This window comes from Trichosurus vulpecula, chromosome 5, assembly GCF_011100635.1.
Source record: "Trichosurus vulpecula isolate mTriVul1 chromosome 5, mTriVul1.pri, whole genome shotgun sequence".
Classification (NCBI taxonomy): Eukaryota; Metazoa; Chordata; class Mammalia; order Diprotodontia; family Phalangeridae; genus Trichosurus; species Trichosurus vulpecula.
The window spans coordinates 45302717-45321433 of NC_050577.1; the positions used below are offsets into that span (position 1 = coordinate 45302717).

Sequence of the window (18717 nt, forward strand, 5' to 3'; positions counted from 1 at the left end):
CAGCTTAAATAAATGAGTTTGACTTCTGAAATAGCTATTAATCATGTCCTAAAATATAAAATTTTATGTCACAAAGAAAATGTTTACAGACTATACATGACAAGACTCAAACAGATCACCTACCACAGTCCTGTCTTTCTAATGCCTGCTTTTAAACAATGATAGAGTTCTTTTGAGTTTCTTTTGAGACTATTAATAATACTGATGGAATCATTTTAGAAAAGTCTCCTCCAACTGCTATGACTTGAATTTGACAAAAATAAATGTCCACGATATACCCGGTTCTAACCAATTTAGTTTAGATAATCAATCTCCTCATTGTTTCCTAGTACCAGGGGCCCAGTTTCAAAACCTATAAGAGGATGAGATTTTGATTATGTCCCTAATATAAGCAGGGGTTATATTAAAAAAGTTTCTAAGTTTGTTATTCAAAATTAGACTGAATTTTCCCATGGAAACAACATTAATACAGGGTGTTTTTCAACAAAAGCCGATATAATTGTACATACAGACCTGAAATGTGGTATTGGCTCTACACCTAATGAGGTACATGAATTTGTGAAAATCACTTAATTGGGTGGGCCTCAGTATCTTGATTTATAAAGGAGGGGGTGGACAGGTGGTTAGACTAGAATAAATTCAATTAAAGAAATAATCATTAAGCACCTTCTATTTGCAGAGCACAGGATTACTGCCCTCGTGGAATTTAAAATCCTGATTATCACTAAAGTGAGATCCAGGTCTAAAATCCTGTGACCTATAATCCATAATCGACTCTATCAAAAGCACTATAGAACACAGGCATCAAGTTACCATATGAAAATGAGTTTAGAATTTCAATTTAGAAAGCCAGGAACACATCTCCTCCCACTGCATTGGGAGTTGGGCCTCTCTCATGACAACAGATCCCATGGCAAGGGACTAGGGAATAGGGTGGTGGCAAGGAAGTACAAGTGAAGATGTGGACGGCTGTTGGTAGTACAGAGGCAAAGAGCTGCAGTGGGCTGGGACCCTTAAAGTCACTTTTCAATCCAATCTGGCTTGCTAGTTACAATCTTTTTTTCCCCCACAAGCCACAAGGATTGAATTGTGTCCCTTCCTCTTGCCTATTGCTTCACCCACCATCACCGCCCAACCCAAGCCTAGAGACTAGATCATGGGGTTCCAGGTGATATCAAAAGGTAAAACAGATGCCCTCCCCCCAAATTCTTCCTGTTGTTCTGCTTGTCCTCATCAAGAAAGGACCTTAAATTTAAAGATCATTCAATTCGATAATAAAATTCAAATCCGTGTGTGTGTGTGTGTGTGTGTGTGTGTGTGTGTGTGTATGGTAGATCTTTACAGAGAAAATGAAGCTGTGTATAAGAGGAAATTCAGGTTCAAGCCTGGTTTCTCCATACCACGGGTGCCCAGGTAAGTGTGTAAGGCGAAGAGTAAAACAGAGAGAAGAAATGGGCCTTGAAAGGGCAGACTGAAGATGAAACTGAGGCTGAAGACTGGAGGCCAGGGCTGACTTATAGAGGAAAGGTAGACATTTGTATGTAAGAGGTATAGTACAGTATTGATCATGGTACAGTATTGCTGTTACTGGGTACAATGTTCTCCTGGTTCTGCTCACTTTACTTTGCATCAGTGCATGTAAGTTTTTCCAGTAGCCCTATTACTTGTATGCAACATCCTAGTCCAATTGTGTTTCTATTTTCCATCTGTATAAGAATTCAGGTGTCTCCTTCCTCCCACTCCCTCAAAAAAACCAGGAAGGGTTCAATCATCACCTACTCAACTGCTGCCCTGACATAGACAGGATTTGGGACAAGGACTGGGCAGAAGTAAAGAAGAAAGTATGATGACAAGTTTTAATCATTTCTCCAGTCAAACATACATAAAATGGGGATTGCCTACAAATAAATAAACATTTCAACCACATATAATAAAAATCCTATCCCTTTGCAGACTATGAAACTGAAAACATGGCATAAGGAAATATCCAATGGTAGACTGATTGTCAAAAACCAAATTATTCAGGAGTAGGTAATAAATACATCAGTTAGTTAATTTTTCAGCTATCATAGCCATCATTTTAGGTGGATTAATTGGTCCAACTCTTCTAATATAGAAATCACCTTTTTTTTCTTTTTTTTTTAAACTAATAGCGATCCTAGGAAAATTTTTCACTAAAAAAAAATGAGCCTGATACTTTCCACTGCTCTATAAAACACACTAATTGTTACCAGCTTTAGATAATTAAACTATCCTGAAATCTGGGGCCAATCTGAGAGAAGTGCTTCTGGTCAATATGAAGGATATCTTTCTGTATAATGAAGTATTTCTTTGGATCCTTTAATATGATTAACTTTAACTTTTCAAATGGCACTTACTACATTCTTATATCCACTGGAGTATATTTATATTCATGGATTCCAGTCATGCTCCCAAAGAGGTAATTAGACGATATCCCATGAGTTACAGCATTCTAAAAATATTTTGTATGCATCATGTAAGATGAAGCAACAGTTTTCTCCACAATAATGCAAGCTGTATATCAAATAATTAGTATGCCAGAGTCTCTTCATCTGGTAATAAACTAATTAAGCTTCAAGTTAAATGGAAGACAGTTACTGAAAGTTCTTCCAACTTAACTCATTAAATTCAGGACATTTTTCATTATGGAAGCAGATTTAAGATGATAACTGGGCAACTAAAGAATCACTGGAACAAAGAAGAAAGGATTGCTATGGAAATGATCAAGGAACATTGGTGATAATTTTCCATTTTCCAAAAATAACTCTTCCTGACTACAAAAATAGAGTCAGGCATTGGACTCTGCTTTCACTGGCGGAAGGAAATGCCAGGTGAAGAAACTCCTTGTACCAGTGTACAGGTACCAGTGTATCCCTTCTTTCCAAAATCAGTCTTGGAGAGATTCCTTGGGGCCTCAAACCCTTACATGACATTCCCTGGGTCAAAGAGCCAGCATGTGTCAGAAAAGGACCCTGACTCCAGGACTTTCTGTAAAGGAGGCCTACTCCCTACCTACTACACCTCTCATGAAAATATATTAATTAAATAAACTTAGGAAGAAAAGCCTACTTGATAATATTCTCAATGTATAAATGTATAAAATACTTTAAGAATTACTATGAGCCTTCCCCATTTTAAAACCTCACATGAATGGCAATGAAAATGTTACAACTTCCATTTTGAAGAAGTAAAAGCGGAGGCCCAGGTAAGGGCAGGGAAGGAATGTCATCATAATTTCCCCTTTACTCCTTGTCCCAAAACCTACCCTGAAAGGGCAACTGTTCAAAGAAAAGTAAAGAGAAGTAAGTACTTAAGGAGGTACCAGATAAAGGAAAGGGGGAGGGGAACCCTTAAAATAACAATTAACCTGAGTCATGGATCCAACTTAAATCTAATTTGGATGCACAAGGTTCTGAGTCAAAAACCATCTGATTTAATATCTTCCATTTCCCCTGGTTCTGTAGATCTCAGCTAGAGCTAGACAGAGAAACAGAAAAGCTAAAGAGGCCCAAGGCATTCTCCTGGTGCCTGGCAACAGACTTTCCAGCAGAAGAGCTTCTCTTCACAGGCTCTATGGAGGGAAAGAAGCTCTAAGATAGTGCTGTCATATGGCCCTCGGGGCGCATGTGGCCCCGCAGTGAGATTTTATGAGGCCCGCCTGTGGGTTTTAATTTTCAGAAGCAAAAAAATAAAATAAAAATTTGCATGGAATGCATATTAATTTTTTAATTCCATCACTAATGAATAATCTCATTGATTTTAATTTTCTTTGGAGTTTTTAAGCAGTATTATGGACGGAACATATCGCACAGAATTTTCAATCCATCTGTGGGATGCGTTCCGTCTGTACAATGCAGACTAGTCATTATGCACCTACCTTTATACTGTTGTGTTGTCGCTTTGTTGTTTTGTGTTTGCTTTCACACTTCACACCTTCGTCTGTTGTATTGATGACGCCTGTTCCCCCACTTTCTATTAGTGTACTGTATTTTTCATTCTGGGTGCGGCCCTCGAATAATTATTTTATTTTAATGCAACTCTAAGATAACCTAAGGTTGGACAGCCCTGCTCTAAGAGATGGCCTAGGACAAAGGATTCCATAAGCTGCCTGAGGCAAGCAAGCATCCTACTCATGTTTATCTCACTTAGAACCTTGGACAGTGTCTTAGTAGGGACTCAATAAATGCTTGTGGAAGTGAATCCAAAAGTTCTACCATAAGCTCCAATATGACCCTAAATGCACTAAAACATTTATTGCTTATGAACAATACTAATTTATAATTGCATTACTTGGAAGTCCTGCTCTGTGAGGAACTTACTCAATGAATAGACTACTGACTTTTTACAAAATTGTCAGAACTGACCGTAGAGCGAAAATGTGTCAGCAAGGCTGGATGTTGCGTTACTGCTTCAAAAGCTAATAAAGTAATCTTGATCAATTCTTCTGATGCTGTTGGACCTGGAAATAAAATGATCATTACATGGTTTTGTTATTATGACACAAAACACGTCAAAATACTTTAAGTGAAGAGGTAAAAACGCCCTCATGAAATACTGACCTATGGCTCCATCTATATTGGTCTCTCCTGAATCTATGGATTTAATATGATTCTGTAAAAAAATAAAAAGTTGAAATAAACATGGCTTCCAAAATACAAATGATTATTGCAATGCATAAAGAACTTATCAGATGAATTCACTGACAACATTAAGTACTATCCATATAGCTAGATGTGGATCTCAATACTGCTGTACTATCCATACACACACATATATACATATATACGTATATATGTATATATATATACGCACACACACACATGCATGCATGTGTTGCTATATGCATACATATATGTGTGTACACATACATTATATATATATGCACATACATACTATCCAGGACCATTGTACACACATACACACATGCATATATAAAATATTAAAGCAGAAAGTCTGAGTAAAAGCTAAGTGTAAAGCTAAAAAAAACTTCAAAAGTAATAAATGGAAGAACATTTACATAATATAAAAATCTAACTTACTGATTAGCCATTAAACTATGTAGTATATGACTCCACTTACACAAAAGACAGACTTCTGGCCAGCTGAACTCCCTAGCATATACAGAGAGCTATGAATCTCTAAGTTAAGGGAACAGGCATATTAGAAGTCATAAATGAAGATTAAAGCCAATCTACTCAAAGAGAACATCAGGCAGAAGCAAGAATACATTTGAGACTCCAGTTCTCTAAAACAGCCCATTCAGTCAGTGTTTACTGAATGTCCACCATATGCAGACTTGAGTACCAAGTGCTATAAGGAGAATTCTTTAAAAAGCCAATCACGGGGGTAGGAGTGTGTAAGATAAAAACATGATACATAAAAAGAAATCATAAACTTTGAAACTAATGAGGCTAGAGAAAAGGATGAACATGTGCCCCCAAAGTCTCTGGAACCAATGCACAAGAGGCTGAGTACAGGCAGGCTGTACTACTCAAGAAGGAGGTGAGTTGTAAGTTTTAAACGAGGAAGGGAAATGTCACGGCAGAAAACTGCAGAAGTCCCCCTGGGTGTGGGAATCAGAGGGAGAAATTACAAATAGAGGTTTGCTTGAATGGAAGGAGCCCCCAAAACAAAGGGCTAACAAATGAGAATAGTTACATGGAAGTTGTGATTATCTTTAATAGGAAGAAAGGATCAGCGGGATTTGACTCAGGCTGCACACCAAATGGAGGGACGTAGGGCCAATTACAGGACAGAAGGCATAGAGAACCAGGACAGCTGTTCTAACCGTGCCACTGACAATAAAGAGCCTGAGAAGCAAGTACGGAAGCACCCATCTGATGCTCTCACTCTTCACTTTAAACAGCGTCATCAAAAAATAAAGGAAAAACAAAGGACAATCTCTGGCATTCCTACAAGAAAGTTGCCAAAAGGAAGGAAATACAGTGACTATTCCTACCAGCTTAAGAGGAGCTTCCAAAGTGACATAGTATTATGCCCCAGGTACCAAAATATTCTTCAATGGCCCCACTGAGAAGCCGGAGAATGAAATATTAATGATTTGGGATGAGTAAATGCTAAACTGTTCTTCCTAATGTTCCTCTCTCCTTTAATTTACTTCCACCCTTCTGATTTCACTTTTATGCCAGGATGTGACTTTCATAAGTGAAACAAAGGACACACTACTGATTTCTAGTTGCCAATAAGGGAGCAATCCTCTCCACAATTTGTTTTTACCATCCATTATATTTCACTAAGTTAAAGTTTAGGAGCTAAGAGAAGAGTATGCTGTAAATAATGCTGGGAGTTTACACATGGTATTTTCAGGCCTTGTCTTTTTCTTATTTGACAAACTAATAACTGATAAAGCAGTCATTAAATGTTATGGACTAATGCAATCATTGATCCAACAAAGAAATAAGATTTTTCATGATCATATGATGATGCTGGGAGTTATTTTGTAGTTCATTTTATTTATTCTTTCAAATCAGTTTATTTATTCCTATGCATACCATACCAGCATAGCAGATACAATACAGAGCATATGTTGGAGTCAGGAAGGCCTGGGTTTATCTCCCATCTGTGACACATATAGCTGTGAGCACCTGGACAGGTCACAAGGATAGAGAAGTGCAGATAGCTGTCAGAGGGAATAAGATCAGACAGCCACTGGATTTTTGGACATTGCCAGAGTATATGCTGCTGGAATGTAGGGCAGAGGTAGATTTACAAGTTTTCCCTCATAGTCCTAGCATCTAACACAGTGGCCTGGACAAAGTAGGTGCTTAATAAATTCTGATAAGCCAGCAGTTACAGATGGCATGTTTACGTTAGGGGTGGTCAAGATTTTTCAAACAGTTTTAGTGTAACAACAAAACTCCAAATCTATACTGAAACACTATTACGCTACACTTATAGGTTCTCATGCTAAAGCCGGTGCCTGGCTACGTATCTGCTACTTTTACCACATTCCCTACTTTTCCTGCCCCACTGCATCAGCCAAGAGATGGCAGAAAGCTCTGGAACCTTCCAGAACCTACAGCTTCAACCACACTTTTAGGTTTCAATTACACCTTTAATCCCTGCTGTTAGCTGCTGGTGCCGCATCTAACATAGCTCATGAGTTCCAAGATGATGGGGCTTTATGTGGCTTCTATCTGCCTCCCCATTGGAGCCAAATATTTCAGGAAAAACCATTTTGTCACACGCAGTCAGGGCCAGGCCACAGTTAAATTGTGAAGCCAGTGAAACTTCCCATAGGCAGTCCTTCACCTCCACTTCCTCCCTGGCATCTGATGACCTCATGACACCCCTGGGACCTCGCTATAAAAGCCCAGCTCTCCCTGGGCTGTACAATCTGCCCCAGACCCAAATGTCTTCTCCTCATCAAAACATGTTGTCCACTGGCCTTCATACAAGGAAGCATCTCACAAATTAATTCACACTGATAAATCAATGCCTAATATAGCACTACTATGTCGATAATAAAAAAATATGATAATCCATATTCGTGTAGCTCATTGAAGGTACACAGGATTGCTTTCTTCATATCTTTGGAAAGTTGGTGATAAAAGCAGTTTGTCTTTCCATCTTACAAAGAGGAAGCCAGGTGACTTATACAGCATCCTCAAGCTGGCAAGCATGGAAGCCAGGACTCAGATACAGAGTTTCTAAATGACTTCAAGACCAGGGCTTTAGAAAATTAACTGCGGGTAAAACTTCCAGCCTCACTGGCAGGCTGCTAGGAGCAAGACTTGACAGCCCATCACACAACGCAGGCAGGCAGGCCAGCGGCTATGACTCAGCCTATGCACCGAGCTGACTGTGCATGGAGCCAATGGTGCCCTCTCATATTCCAGCAGTGAAGGAAACAGACACGTTAATGATAGCTAACATTCATATAGGCTCGAGTTTGACAAGTGCTCCCTAACCACAAACCCATGAGTGGGCACTCAAAGCATCATCTATCCATTTTACAGATGGGGAAACTGAGACTTGCAGAGTTAAGTGACTTGATCAGCTTGATTTCAAGTCCAGCAGCAGACTTTTCACACATCCGGCCTCTCAATAACCTAACATTTCACTCCTCATCTATTTATCATCTGTATACACATTTGCTCTCCCCCTATTACAATGTAGGCTCCTTGTAATCATGTATCATAATGTATCTATCTCTGTATCTTCCCAAGGTCCTAACATAGGGGACTGCACACAGGAGATGCTCAACAGACATCTGCTGAGAGAAGAAAGAGATTCATTTAGGATTAGAGAAAAAAGAAAGGTTGACACTACCTGCTCCAATAAATAATCAGTAACCAGTAATCAAAATTTATAGCAACAGTAGCACTGGGGAATGGCATTTCAATAATAATTACTTACATTACAATTATATTTATAATCATCATTTATAAGGATCTATCATGTGACTTGTATCTATGAAAGTTATATGAAATTATAAGAATGCTTTTTCTTTTTTGATTTAAAAATTAGTCTTTCTGATTAGAGCTAGGAATTCCATTTTTCCTCAAAACATAAATAATGCTGAATTTTTCTGGTGGGTCCAAGTAAAAACCACAAGCTAACTGTCCATCAGCCATCACCTACTTGTGAAGTAATCAAAATAGGAGATGAAGTGCCAAAAATCCAAAGTGGTCTTCTCCAGATCATTAATCAAGCAAAACTGTGAAAAGGTCGGTCACAACGAACATGATGTAGTACAGTATTATGTCCCCAAAATATGTCCACAATGTCAAAATCTCTTATTACCCAACATGGCCTAATTCAGAACCCTGAGAACTATAGTTACATGACATGCCTTCTAATATTTTATTGTACAGTTGTCAATTAAATGCAACTAAACAAACATTTATTCAGTACCTACTATATGCCAGGCATAGTGCTGGTACTAAGAATACAAGGACTAAAAATAAAAATATAAGCTCAAGGAGATTACATTCTACAAGACATAATTGAAATAAATGTAATTTGAAGGAGAAACTGCGTGTGTAGGGGATCTTTAGTCGTGCATAAGGGATCTATAATAGCTCTGCACAGATAAAAGGACCCTAGCTGGTGCATGGCAGGTATGGGAGAAGCCTTTTGGAGGGCAAAGGGGCACAAAACAGAGCACTGAGGTCAGGGAACAGCCATCATTGGGCTAGGTAGCTGGAATGTGGAGCGTGTGAAGAGGAGTAATGGGATACTTTAAATGAAAAGCAGAGGAGAGAATATTTTATCCTAAAGGCAATAGATGTTAGCTCCTGGAGTATGAGAGATTCATCTTTGGAGAACCAGGCATCTGGGCTGAGAGCCTTTGGTTAGAGGGGAACACTTGTGTAAGCATTATAGCCCCCCCCCAAAAAAAGGCAGCCACATTGGAAGGATAATTCCTGCTCCTCCTTATCTGACCACAGGGCTTGGTAAGAGCAGCTGAAGAGAGATATTTCATGGTTACTTCTTTTTACTCATTTAAAATCATTTTTATTTATTTTGTCAAATATTAATCAATTACATTTTTAAAATTTATAACAATTTTTTTTAAATTTTGAGTTCCAAATTCTCTCTCTCCCTCTGACCCTGTCACCTTCCTTGAAAAGGCAAAGGGGCAGGGTACCAGGCCTGGAGTCAAACTCTTCTTCCTGAGTTCAAATCCAGCCTCAGACACCTATTCATTGTGTAACCTCAGGTAATTCACTTAACCTTTCTTGCCTCGGTTTCCTCATCTGTAAAATGAGCTCGAGAAGGAAATGGCAAACAACTCCAATATCTTTACCAAGAAAACCCTACATGGGGTCACAAAGAATCAGACATGACTGAAATGACCAAACAACAAATACACGTGAAGTCATGTAAAATATATTTCCATATTGGAAATGTTGCAAATGAAAATGCCAAGTAAAACAATAAAAATAAAGAAAGTTTAAAAAATGCTTCAATCTGCATTCAGAGTTCATCATTCCTCTCTCTCTAGAAGGATAGCACTTTCTATCATAGGCCCTTTGGAATTGTCTTGGATCATTGTCTTGATCAGAGTAGTCAAGGCTTTCACATCATCCTGGCAATATTGTTTTAGGTCCTTACATTGCTGAGAAGAGCTAAGTCTATCAAAGTCAGTCACAGCATACTGTGGCTGTTACTGTGTACAATATTCTCCTAGTTCTGCTCACTTCACTTTGCATCAGTTCATATAAGTCTTCCTAAGTTTTTCTGAAAATATCCTGCTCATTATTTCTTATACTACTATAGTATTCTATCACAACCATATACAACTTGTTCAGCCATTCTCCAGCTGATGGGCATCCCCTCAATTTCCAATTCTTTGCCACCACAAAAAGAGCTGCTATAAACATTTTTGTACAAACAGGCCCTTTTCTCATTGCTTTGATTTCGTTGGGATGCAGACCCAACAGTGGCGTATTGCTGAGTCAAAGAGTTTTATAGCCCTTTTGGCATACTGCCAAATTGTTCTCCAGAATGAGAACTAGTTCATGACTACAGCAACAATGCATTACTGTCCTTCTTTTTCCACATCCCCTCCCGCATTTGTTGTTTTACTTTTCAGTCAGATTAGCCAATCTGATAGGTATGTGATGGTATCTCTGAGCTGTTTGGATTTGCATTTTTCTAATCAACAATGATTTAGAGCACTTTTTATGTGACTATTGATAGTGTTTATTTCTTCTTCTGAAAACTGCCAGTTTATATCATTTGACTAGTTATCAACTGGGAAATGGCTATTATTTTTTTACAAATTTGTCTTGGTTTCCCATAGCCTCAGAGAAATTTGCTATAAAATTTTTCCCCAGTTTCCTTTTTTCCTTCTAATTTTGGCTGTGTTAGTTTTGTGAAAAAGCTTTTTAATTTTATGAATTCAAAATTATCTATTTTACTTCTTATAATCATCTCTACTTCCTGCTTGGTGATAAACTCTTCCTTTATCCATAGATCTGAGAGGCAGATTTTTCCAAGTTCTCCTAATTTACTTGTAATATCACCTTTTATGTATTTTTTGACTTTATCTTGGTAAACAGTATGAGATGGTGGTCTATGCCCAGTTTTTGCCAAACTGTTTTCTAGTTTTCCTAGGAATTTTTGTCAAATGTTGAGTTCTTACTCCAAAAGCTTGAATGTTTGGGTTTATCAAACACTAGATTATTATGGTCATTTACTACTGTGTACTGTGTAACTAATCTATTCCACCGGACCACCATTCTATTTCTTAGCCAGTATCAGATTGTTTTCATGATTTCCTTCTTTGTAATACACTTTGAGATCTGGTACTGGTAGGCTGTCTTCCTTAACATTTTTTTTTCCATTGATTCTTGACTGTTTGCTCTTCCAAATGAATTTTGTTACCATTTTTTCTAGCTCTATAAAATAATTCTTTGACAGTTTGATTAGTGTTGCAATAAATAAGCAAATTAACTTATGTAGAATTGTCACTTTTCTTATATTTGCTGGGCCTACCCATGAGCAATTAACACGTGTGTATTTATGTGAAAAAGTGTTTTGTAATTGTGTTCATATAATCCCTGGATTTGTCTTGGCAGGTAGACTCTCAAGTATTTTATGTTGTCTGAAGTTACTATAAATGGAATTTCGCTTTCTATGTCTTCCTGTGGACTCTTGTTGGTAGTGTATAGAAATTCTGATGATTTATATGGGTTTATTTTATATCTTGCAACTCTGCTGAAATTGCTAATTACTTCAACTAGTTTTTAGGTGGCTCTCTAAGATTCTCTAAGTATACCATCGTATCACCTGCAAAAAAAGTGAGAGGTGAGTTTTCTCATTGCCTGTTTTTATTCCTTTAATTTCTTTTCCCTGTCTTATTGCTAAAGCTAGGTTTCTAGTACAATATTAAATAACAGTAGTGATAATGGACATCTTTGTTTCACTCCTGATCTTACTGAGAAGGCTTCAAGTTTATCCCCAGTACAGATAATGCTTTCCCTTAATTTTAGATAGACACTACTCAGGCTTTTAAGAAAAGTTCCCTTTATTCTTATGCTCTCTAGTGTTTTTAATAGGAATGAGTGCTGTATTTTGTTAAAAGCTTTTTATTTATCTATTGAGACTATCATATGATTTCTGTTGGTTTTGTTATTTATGTGGCAAGTTACACTGATAGTTTCCTAACACAAAACCATGTCTGCATTCTTGGTGTAAAGCCTACCTGTTCATGGTATTATGATCTTTGTGACATATTGCTGTAATCTCCTAGCTAGTATTTTATTTTAAAATTTTGCATCAATATTCATTATGAAAACTGGTCTATAGTTTACTTTCTCTGTTTTTGCTCTCCATAGTTTAAGTATTAAAACCATGTTTGTGTCATAAAGAAGAATTTGGTAGGACTCCTTCTTTACCTGTATTTTCAAATGGTTGATATAGTATTAAAATTAACTGTTCCTTAAATATATGGTAGAATTCACTTGCAAATGCATCTAGTCATGGGGCATTTTTCTCAGTAAGCTCATTTATGGTTTATTCAAATTCCTTTTCTAATATGAGATTATTTAAGTATTCTATTTCCTCATCTGCTAATCTGGGCAGTTTGTATTTTTGTAGATATTCATCCATTTCACTTGGATTGTCTGTTTTACTGGCATATAATTGGGAAAAATTACTCTTACTAATTACTTTAATTTCATCTTCATCAATGGTGCATTCACCCTTTTCATTTTTTATATTGGCAATTTGGTTTTCTTCTTCTTTTAAATAAAATTATTCAATGGTTTATCTATTTTATTTTGTTTTCCATAAAACCACCAGCTCCTAATTTTATCTGTTAGTTCAATGGTTTTTTTACTTAAAATTTTGTTAAGTTCTCTTTTGATTTTTCAGGATTTTTATTTTGGTGTTTAATTGAAGATTTTAAATTTGTTGTTTTTCTAGCGATTTTTACTTACATGCCCAATTCATTGATCTGTTCTTTGTCTTTTATTGATATTCACATTCAGAGATATCAATTTTTCCCTAAGTCCTGCTTTGAATTCATCTCACAAATTTGGGAATGTTGTCTCATTGTGAAATATGAAAATATTGATCATTTTTATTATTTATTCATTGACCCACTCATTTTTAGAATTAGATTTTCAGTTAGTTTTTTTTTGGGGGGGGGAGGCAAGGCAGTTGGGATTAAGTGGCTTGCCCAAGGTCACACAGCTAGTAAGTGTCAAGTGTCTGAGGCCACATTTGAACTCAGGTCCTCCTGATTCCAGGGCCAGTGCTCTATTCACCACCTAGCTGCCCCTCCAATTAGTTTCTCATCTATGCTTCGATGGCCTTTTTTTAAATGTAATCTTTATTGCATTATGGTCTGGAAAGGGTTTATTTAATATTTCTGTTTTCTGCCTTTGGTGTTGAGATTTTTATGCCCTAACATGCGGTCAATTTTTGTGAAGGTGCTATGTACAGCTAAGAAAAAATGTATAATCCTTTTTATTCCCATTCAGCTTTCTCCAGAGGTCTGTCACATCAAATTTTTCTAAGATTCTATTCATCTCTTTAACTTCTTTCTTTCTTTTTTTTAAGATTTAATTTATTTATTGAATTTATTTAATATATTTAGTTTTCAGCCTTGATTTTCACAGAAGTTTGAATTACAAATTTTCTCCCCATTTCTACCCTCCCGCCCACTCCAAGATGGCATATATTCCAGTTGCCCCGTTCCCCAGTCAGCCCTCCATTCTGTCACCCCACTGCCCTCCCATCCCCTTTTCCTTTCCTTTCTTGTAGAGCAAGATAAATTTCTATGCCCCATTGCCTGTGTATCTTATTTCTTAGTTGCATGCAAAAAATTTTTATTTTTGTTTCTGAACATCTGTTTTTAAAACTTTGAGTTCCAAATTCTCTCCCCTCTTCCCTTCCCACCCACCCTCCCTAAGAAGGCAAGCAATTCAACATAGGACACATGTGTGTCATTATGCAAAACTTTCCACAATACTCATGTTGTGAAAGACTAACTTTATTTTGCTCTTTCCTAACCTAGCCCTCTTTATCCTATTTTCTCCCTTGAACCTGTCCCTTTTTGAAAGTGTTTGTTTTTGATTACCTCCTCCCCCTATCTGCCCTCCCTTCTATCATCCCCCCTTTTTTATCTCCTTCCTCCTTCTTTCCTGTGGGGTAAGATACCCAATTGAGTGTGTATGTTATTCCCTCCTCAGGTCAAATCCAATGAGAGCAAGATTCACTCATTCCCCCTCATCTGCCCCCTCTTCCCTTCCTATAGAACTGCTTTTTCTTGCCACTTTTATGCGAGATAATTTACCCCATTCTATCTCTCCCTTTCTCCCTCTCTCAATATATTCCTCTCTCATCCCTTAATTTGATTTTCTTTTTTTAGATATCATCCCTTCATATTCAACTCACCCTGTGCCCTCTGTTGTCTTTGGTGTTTGTGGGTTGAGAAGTCTGGTAACTACCACAGCTCACTGATTCAGGGTGCTAGGGCCTGTTCCGCCCAGCTCCTGTCTGGTTGGTCTGGATGCAGCCCATGCTGGGCTCTGCTCTGCTCCACTCCCAGCTCTGTGCATGATAGACCTCACCCAGCGACCATCCAGGCTGTCCTGGGCTGGAGCCCTGCTTCCCTTTGCTATTTGGTGGGTTCTGCAGTGCTAGAATTTGTTTCGAGCCATTTTTTATAGGTTTTTGGAGGGACCTGGCAGGGAGCTCATGCAAGTCCCTGCTTTCTAGCCACTATCTTGGCTCCACCCCCCCCCCATTTAACTTCTTTCTTATTTAAGGTTAAATTTATTTAGCTCTGAGAGGGTAAAGTTAAAAGTCCTCCACTAGTATAGTTTTACATTCTATTTCCTATTGTAATTCATTTAACTTTTCCTTTAAGAATATGGATGCTATGCCATTTGGTATATATATACATATGTATGTCAAATACTGATGTTACTTCACTGTCTGTGATTCCTTTTAGCAAGATGTATTTTCCCTGCTTATCCTTTTAATTAGGTCTATTTTTGCTTTTGCTTTGTCTGAGATCATGATTGCTAACCCTGCCTTTTTTTTTACTTCAGCTGAATCATAACAGATTCTGCTCCAGCTTCTTATTTTAACTCTGTGTGTACCTGTCTTCAAGTGTGTTTTTTGTAAAAAAAAAAAAAAAACAAAAACAAACAAAAACCATATTGTTGGATTCTGGTTTCTAATCCATTTGGTTTCTGTTTTTGTTTTATGGGTCAATTTTGTTTTATGGTTTATGGTTTTATGGAATTCATCCCATTCACATTCACAGTTAGGATTACTATGTATTTCCCTCTATCACATTTTCATCTGTTTATCCTTCTCTCTCTCTTTTTATCCTGTCCCTCCTTAAAAGTCTGTCTTACTTCTGACCACTGACTTCTTTTATCTGCCCTCCCTTTCATCATCCTCTCCTTGTTATTTTCCCTTTCCTATCCTACTTGATTTCTATTATCAATTGAGTATATATAGGTGTGTGTATATATGTGTGTGTATAAATATATATACGCATATATACATACATATACACATATTCCCTCTAAATCAATTTAGAAGTGAGCAAGGTTCAAAGGTTGCCCATCCCCCCCCATCCCATTTCTCTCTCCACTGTAAAGTTCTTCCTTGCGCACCTATTTTATGTGAAATTTTTCCCATTCTTCCTCTCCTTTCTCCCTTCTCCTAGGGCATCCCTCTTTTTCACTTATCCATTTTTTTACATTATCCCAACATAAATGACTCACTCCCACACCCTCCTTCTATGTAGAAGCCTTCTAACTCCCCTAATAATGACAAAGTTCCTAAAAGATACATATATTATCTTCCCATACAGAAAGGTTAACAGTTTGCCTTTATTGAACCCATTATGATTTCTTTTTCATGTTTATGCTTCTCTTGAGTCTTTTATCTGACAATCAGATTTTTTATTCAGCTCTGGTCTTTTCATCAGGAATGCTTGAAAGTCCTCTATTTCATTAAACATTTGGGGATTTTTTCCTTTGAAGGATTATACTGTTTTGTGGGTATTATACTGTTTTGGGGGGAGTTCTTGGTTGTTATCTCAGCTCTTTTGTTTTCTAGAATAACATATTTAAAGCCCTCTGTTCCTTTAAAATGTTAACTGCTAAATCTTGTGTGATCTTGAATGTGGCTCCACGTTATTTGAATGATTTCCTTCTGGCTACTTGAAGTATTTTCTCTTTGACTTGGGAGCTCTGGAATTTGACTATAATATTACTTGGCGTTTTCATTTTAGGATATCCTTCAGGTGGTGATCAGTGGATTCCTTCAATTTCTATTTTGCCCTCTTATTCTAAGTTGTCAATGTAGTTTTCCTTGATAATTTCTCTAAAGAGAATGTCTAGGCTCTTTCTTTGATCATAGTTTTCAGGTAATCCAATAATTTTTAAATTCTCTCTCCTAGATCTGCTTTCTAGATCAGTTGTTTTTCCAATTAGATAGTTCACATATTCCTCTATTTTTTTTCTTTTTTTGACTCTGTTTTATTGTTTCTTGATGTCTCATGGAGTCATTAGCTTCCATTTGCACAATTCTAATTTTGAAGGAATCATTTTCTTCAATGAGCTTTTGTATCTCTTTTTCTATTTGGCCAATTCTGCTTTTTAAGGAGTTATTTTCATCAGTAAATTTTGTACCTATTTTTTCCATTTGGTCAATTCTGGTTCTTAAGGTGTTATTTTCTTCCATATTTTTTGTCTTTTTACCAAGCTGTTAATTGTCTTTTCATAGGTTTTTTTTTTTTTGCTTCCATTTCTTTAAGTTTCCCTCTACCACTCTGATTTTGAAAATCTTTCTTAATCTCTTCCAGGAATTCTTATTGGGCTTGTGTCCAATTCACTTTTTTTTCTTGGATGCTTTGCTTGTAGCTGTTTTGACTTCATTATCTTCTTTTGGGTTTATGTCTTGATCTTTCCTGCCACCATAGTAGGTTTTTATGTTCAGGTTCTTTTGTTGTTGTTTGCTCATTTTCCCACCCTATTTCATGATTTAGAACTTTACATTAATGTTGGGCTCTGTTCCTGGGAGGAGAAGGGAAGGCAAGGGGCAGTGTCTCATATTTTAGGCTTTTTCGCACTGCTGTTTTCAAACTATTTTTGGGGATTTGGAAGTTTTCAGTGTTTCCAAGGTGATGTGATCCAGGGATAAGGGTAGTCACTGCTCTCTTGATCTTCACTCTGATCCTTACCCAGGCCCCTGTCTCTTATGACTGTAATCAATACTAATCTTCGGGGCCCCTCCTCCTTTGGGAGAAGAAATAATATTGTTCCCTATGGCCCCTGATCTGGAAGTGACATTGCCCCTCAGGGCTTCCATTCCCTCTTGACCAAAAGTGTTCCTCTGTGCCCTTGAACTATGACCCAGAAGTGAGTATAGGCAAAGGAGCTGCCAAACAATCTGGTCCTGCATCCAGTACTAACACAGGGGGCCTCAGTAATCTCTTTCTGACAAGCTGCCAGGTCCACTTATTGTCTCTGGCTTGAGAGCCCCCAAAGCTACTTCTGTTTCTGTTACCACCACCTAGTCCCACCACTGCCTCTGGACCAGCCTTCTCCCTCATGTCACAGATCTCTCTTTCTGACCTCCCATGTGGTCTTGGGTTAGAAGAATGTCTCAGACTACCTTCTGTTGGTTCTACCACTCCAGAATTTACTTTGAGGTATTATTTTAAAGTTATTTGGAGGGGAATGTTGGGAGAGCTCAGCTGAGTTCTGCCATCTTGGCTCCGCCCCTTGAAATTCATGGTTACATCCTAATTACTGTGATAAATTACTGTTATACTTCTCTATATAGTATCCACAGTAGGTACAAGCTTGCTACACTAAAAAAAATTATCTACTTTTTAGGGACTCAATCAATCAATAAACAAGTACAAATTTAGTACCTACTAGTGCTAAACACTATGATAGGTGCAGGGGATACCAAGGCAAAAGGCAAAACAACTCCTGCCTTTGAAGAGTTTATATTCTAGCTTTGTATATACATATATACACATATGTATGTATGTATGTATGTATGTATGTATGTATATATGTATACACATATACATACATATACAGATTAATATAAAGCACATTATGTTATATCATATATTATATTATTATATTAAAATATTACAAGGAATGGCAGTTGAAGAATTAGAAAGATAACTATTCTATGATCTCATGAGCTAGGATGCTTTCAATTTATCAGAGTTGGTGTAATGTACCCTAATATCTGACCAGGTATTAAAATTATTTACTTCTTTTATATTTAGTCTGGATATTTCTACTACAATTGATAGAATTTTAAGAATTTGCTTTTCAGTCTTCTAGAAAAGAGAAAAAGAAATAAATTTCTTCCAGGAATAAAAACAACAAAATAGCATACTCCAACTGTCCCCTAGGCTTAAGAGGAATGGGAATGGAGTGGACAAGAAAACCAGAAAAACCAATTCAAAAGCATTATTGTTACAATACACTATGTAAAAAAAAAGCCAACTACTAGAAAAAGCAAATAAGTTATGTTTGCCTAAGGTAAAGTTAATCCCTCCCCTTCAAACAAATGACAGGAACAAGAAATATCAAGCATCCACTTATTACACATATGTATTCCCTGTTCCAAATGGTTATAAAAATGAAAAATATCATACTTTACGGTTACAACCATGAAAGTCTTATTACAGTAGCCCAACAGCAGATAAAGATATAGGGAAAAAATGTC

General features: G+C 37.2%; 1 protein-coding gene across 1 annotated transcript in view; it reads right to left on the reverse strand.

Annotated features, from left to right (window-relative positions):
- ULK4 (unc-51 like kinase 4) overlaps positions 1-18717 on the reverse strand; it is a 675609-nt gene that overhangs the window by 419616 nt on the left and 237276 nt on the right. Inside the window, exons 26-27 of the mRNA XM_036759487.1 lie at positions 4581-4632; positions 4386-4480 (exon numbers count right to left, since the gene is read on the reverse strand). Of these exons, the coding sequence (XP_036615382.1) occupies positions 4386-4480; positions 4581-4632 (147 nt within the window). The remainder of the gene's footprint in view (positions 1-4385; positions 4481-4580; positions 4633-18717) is intronic.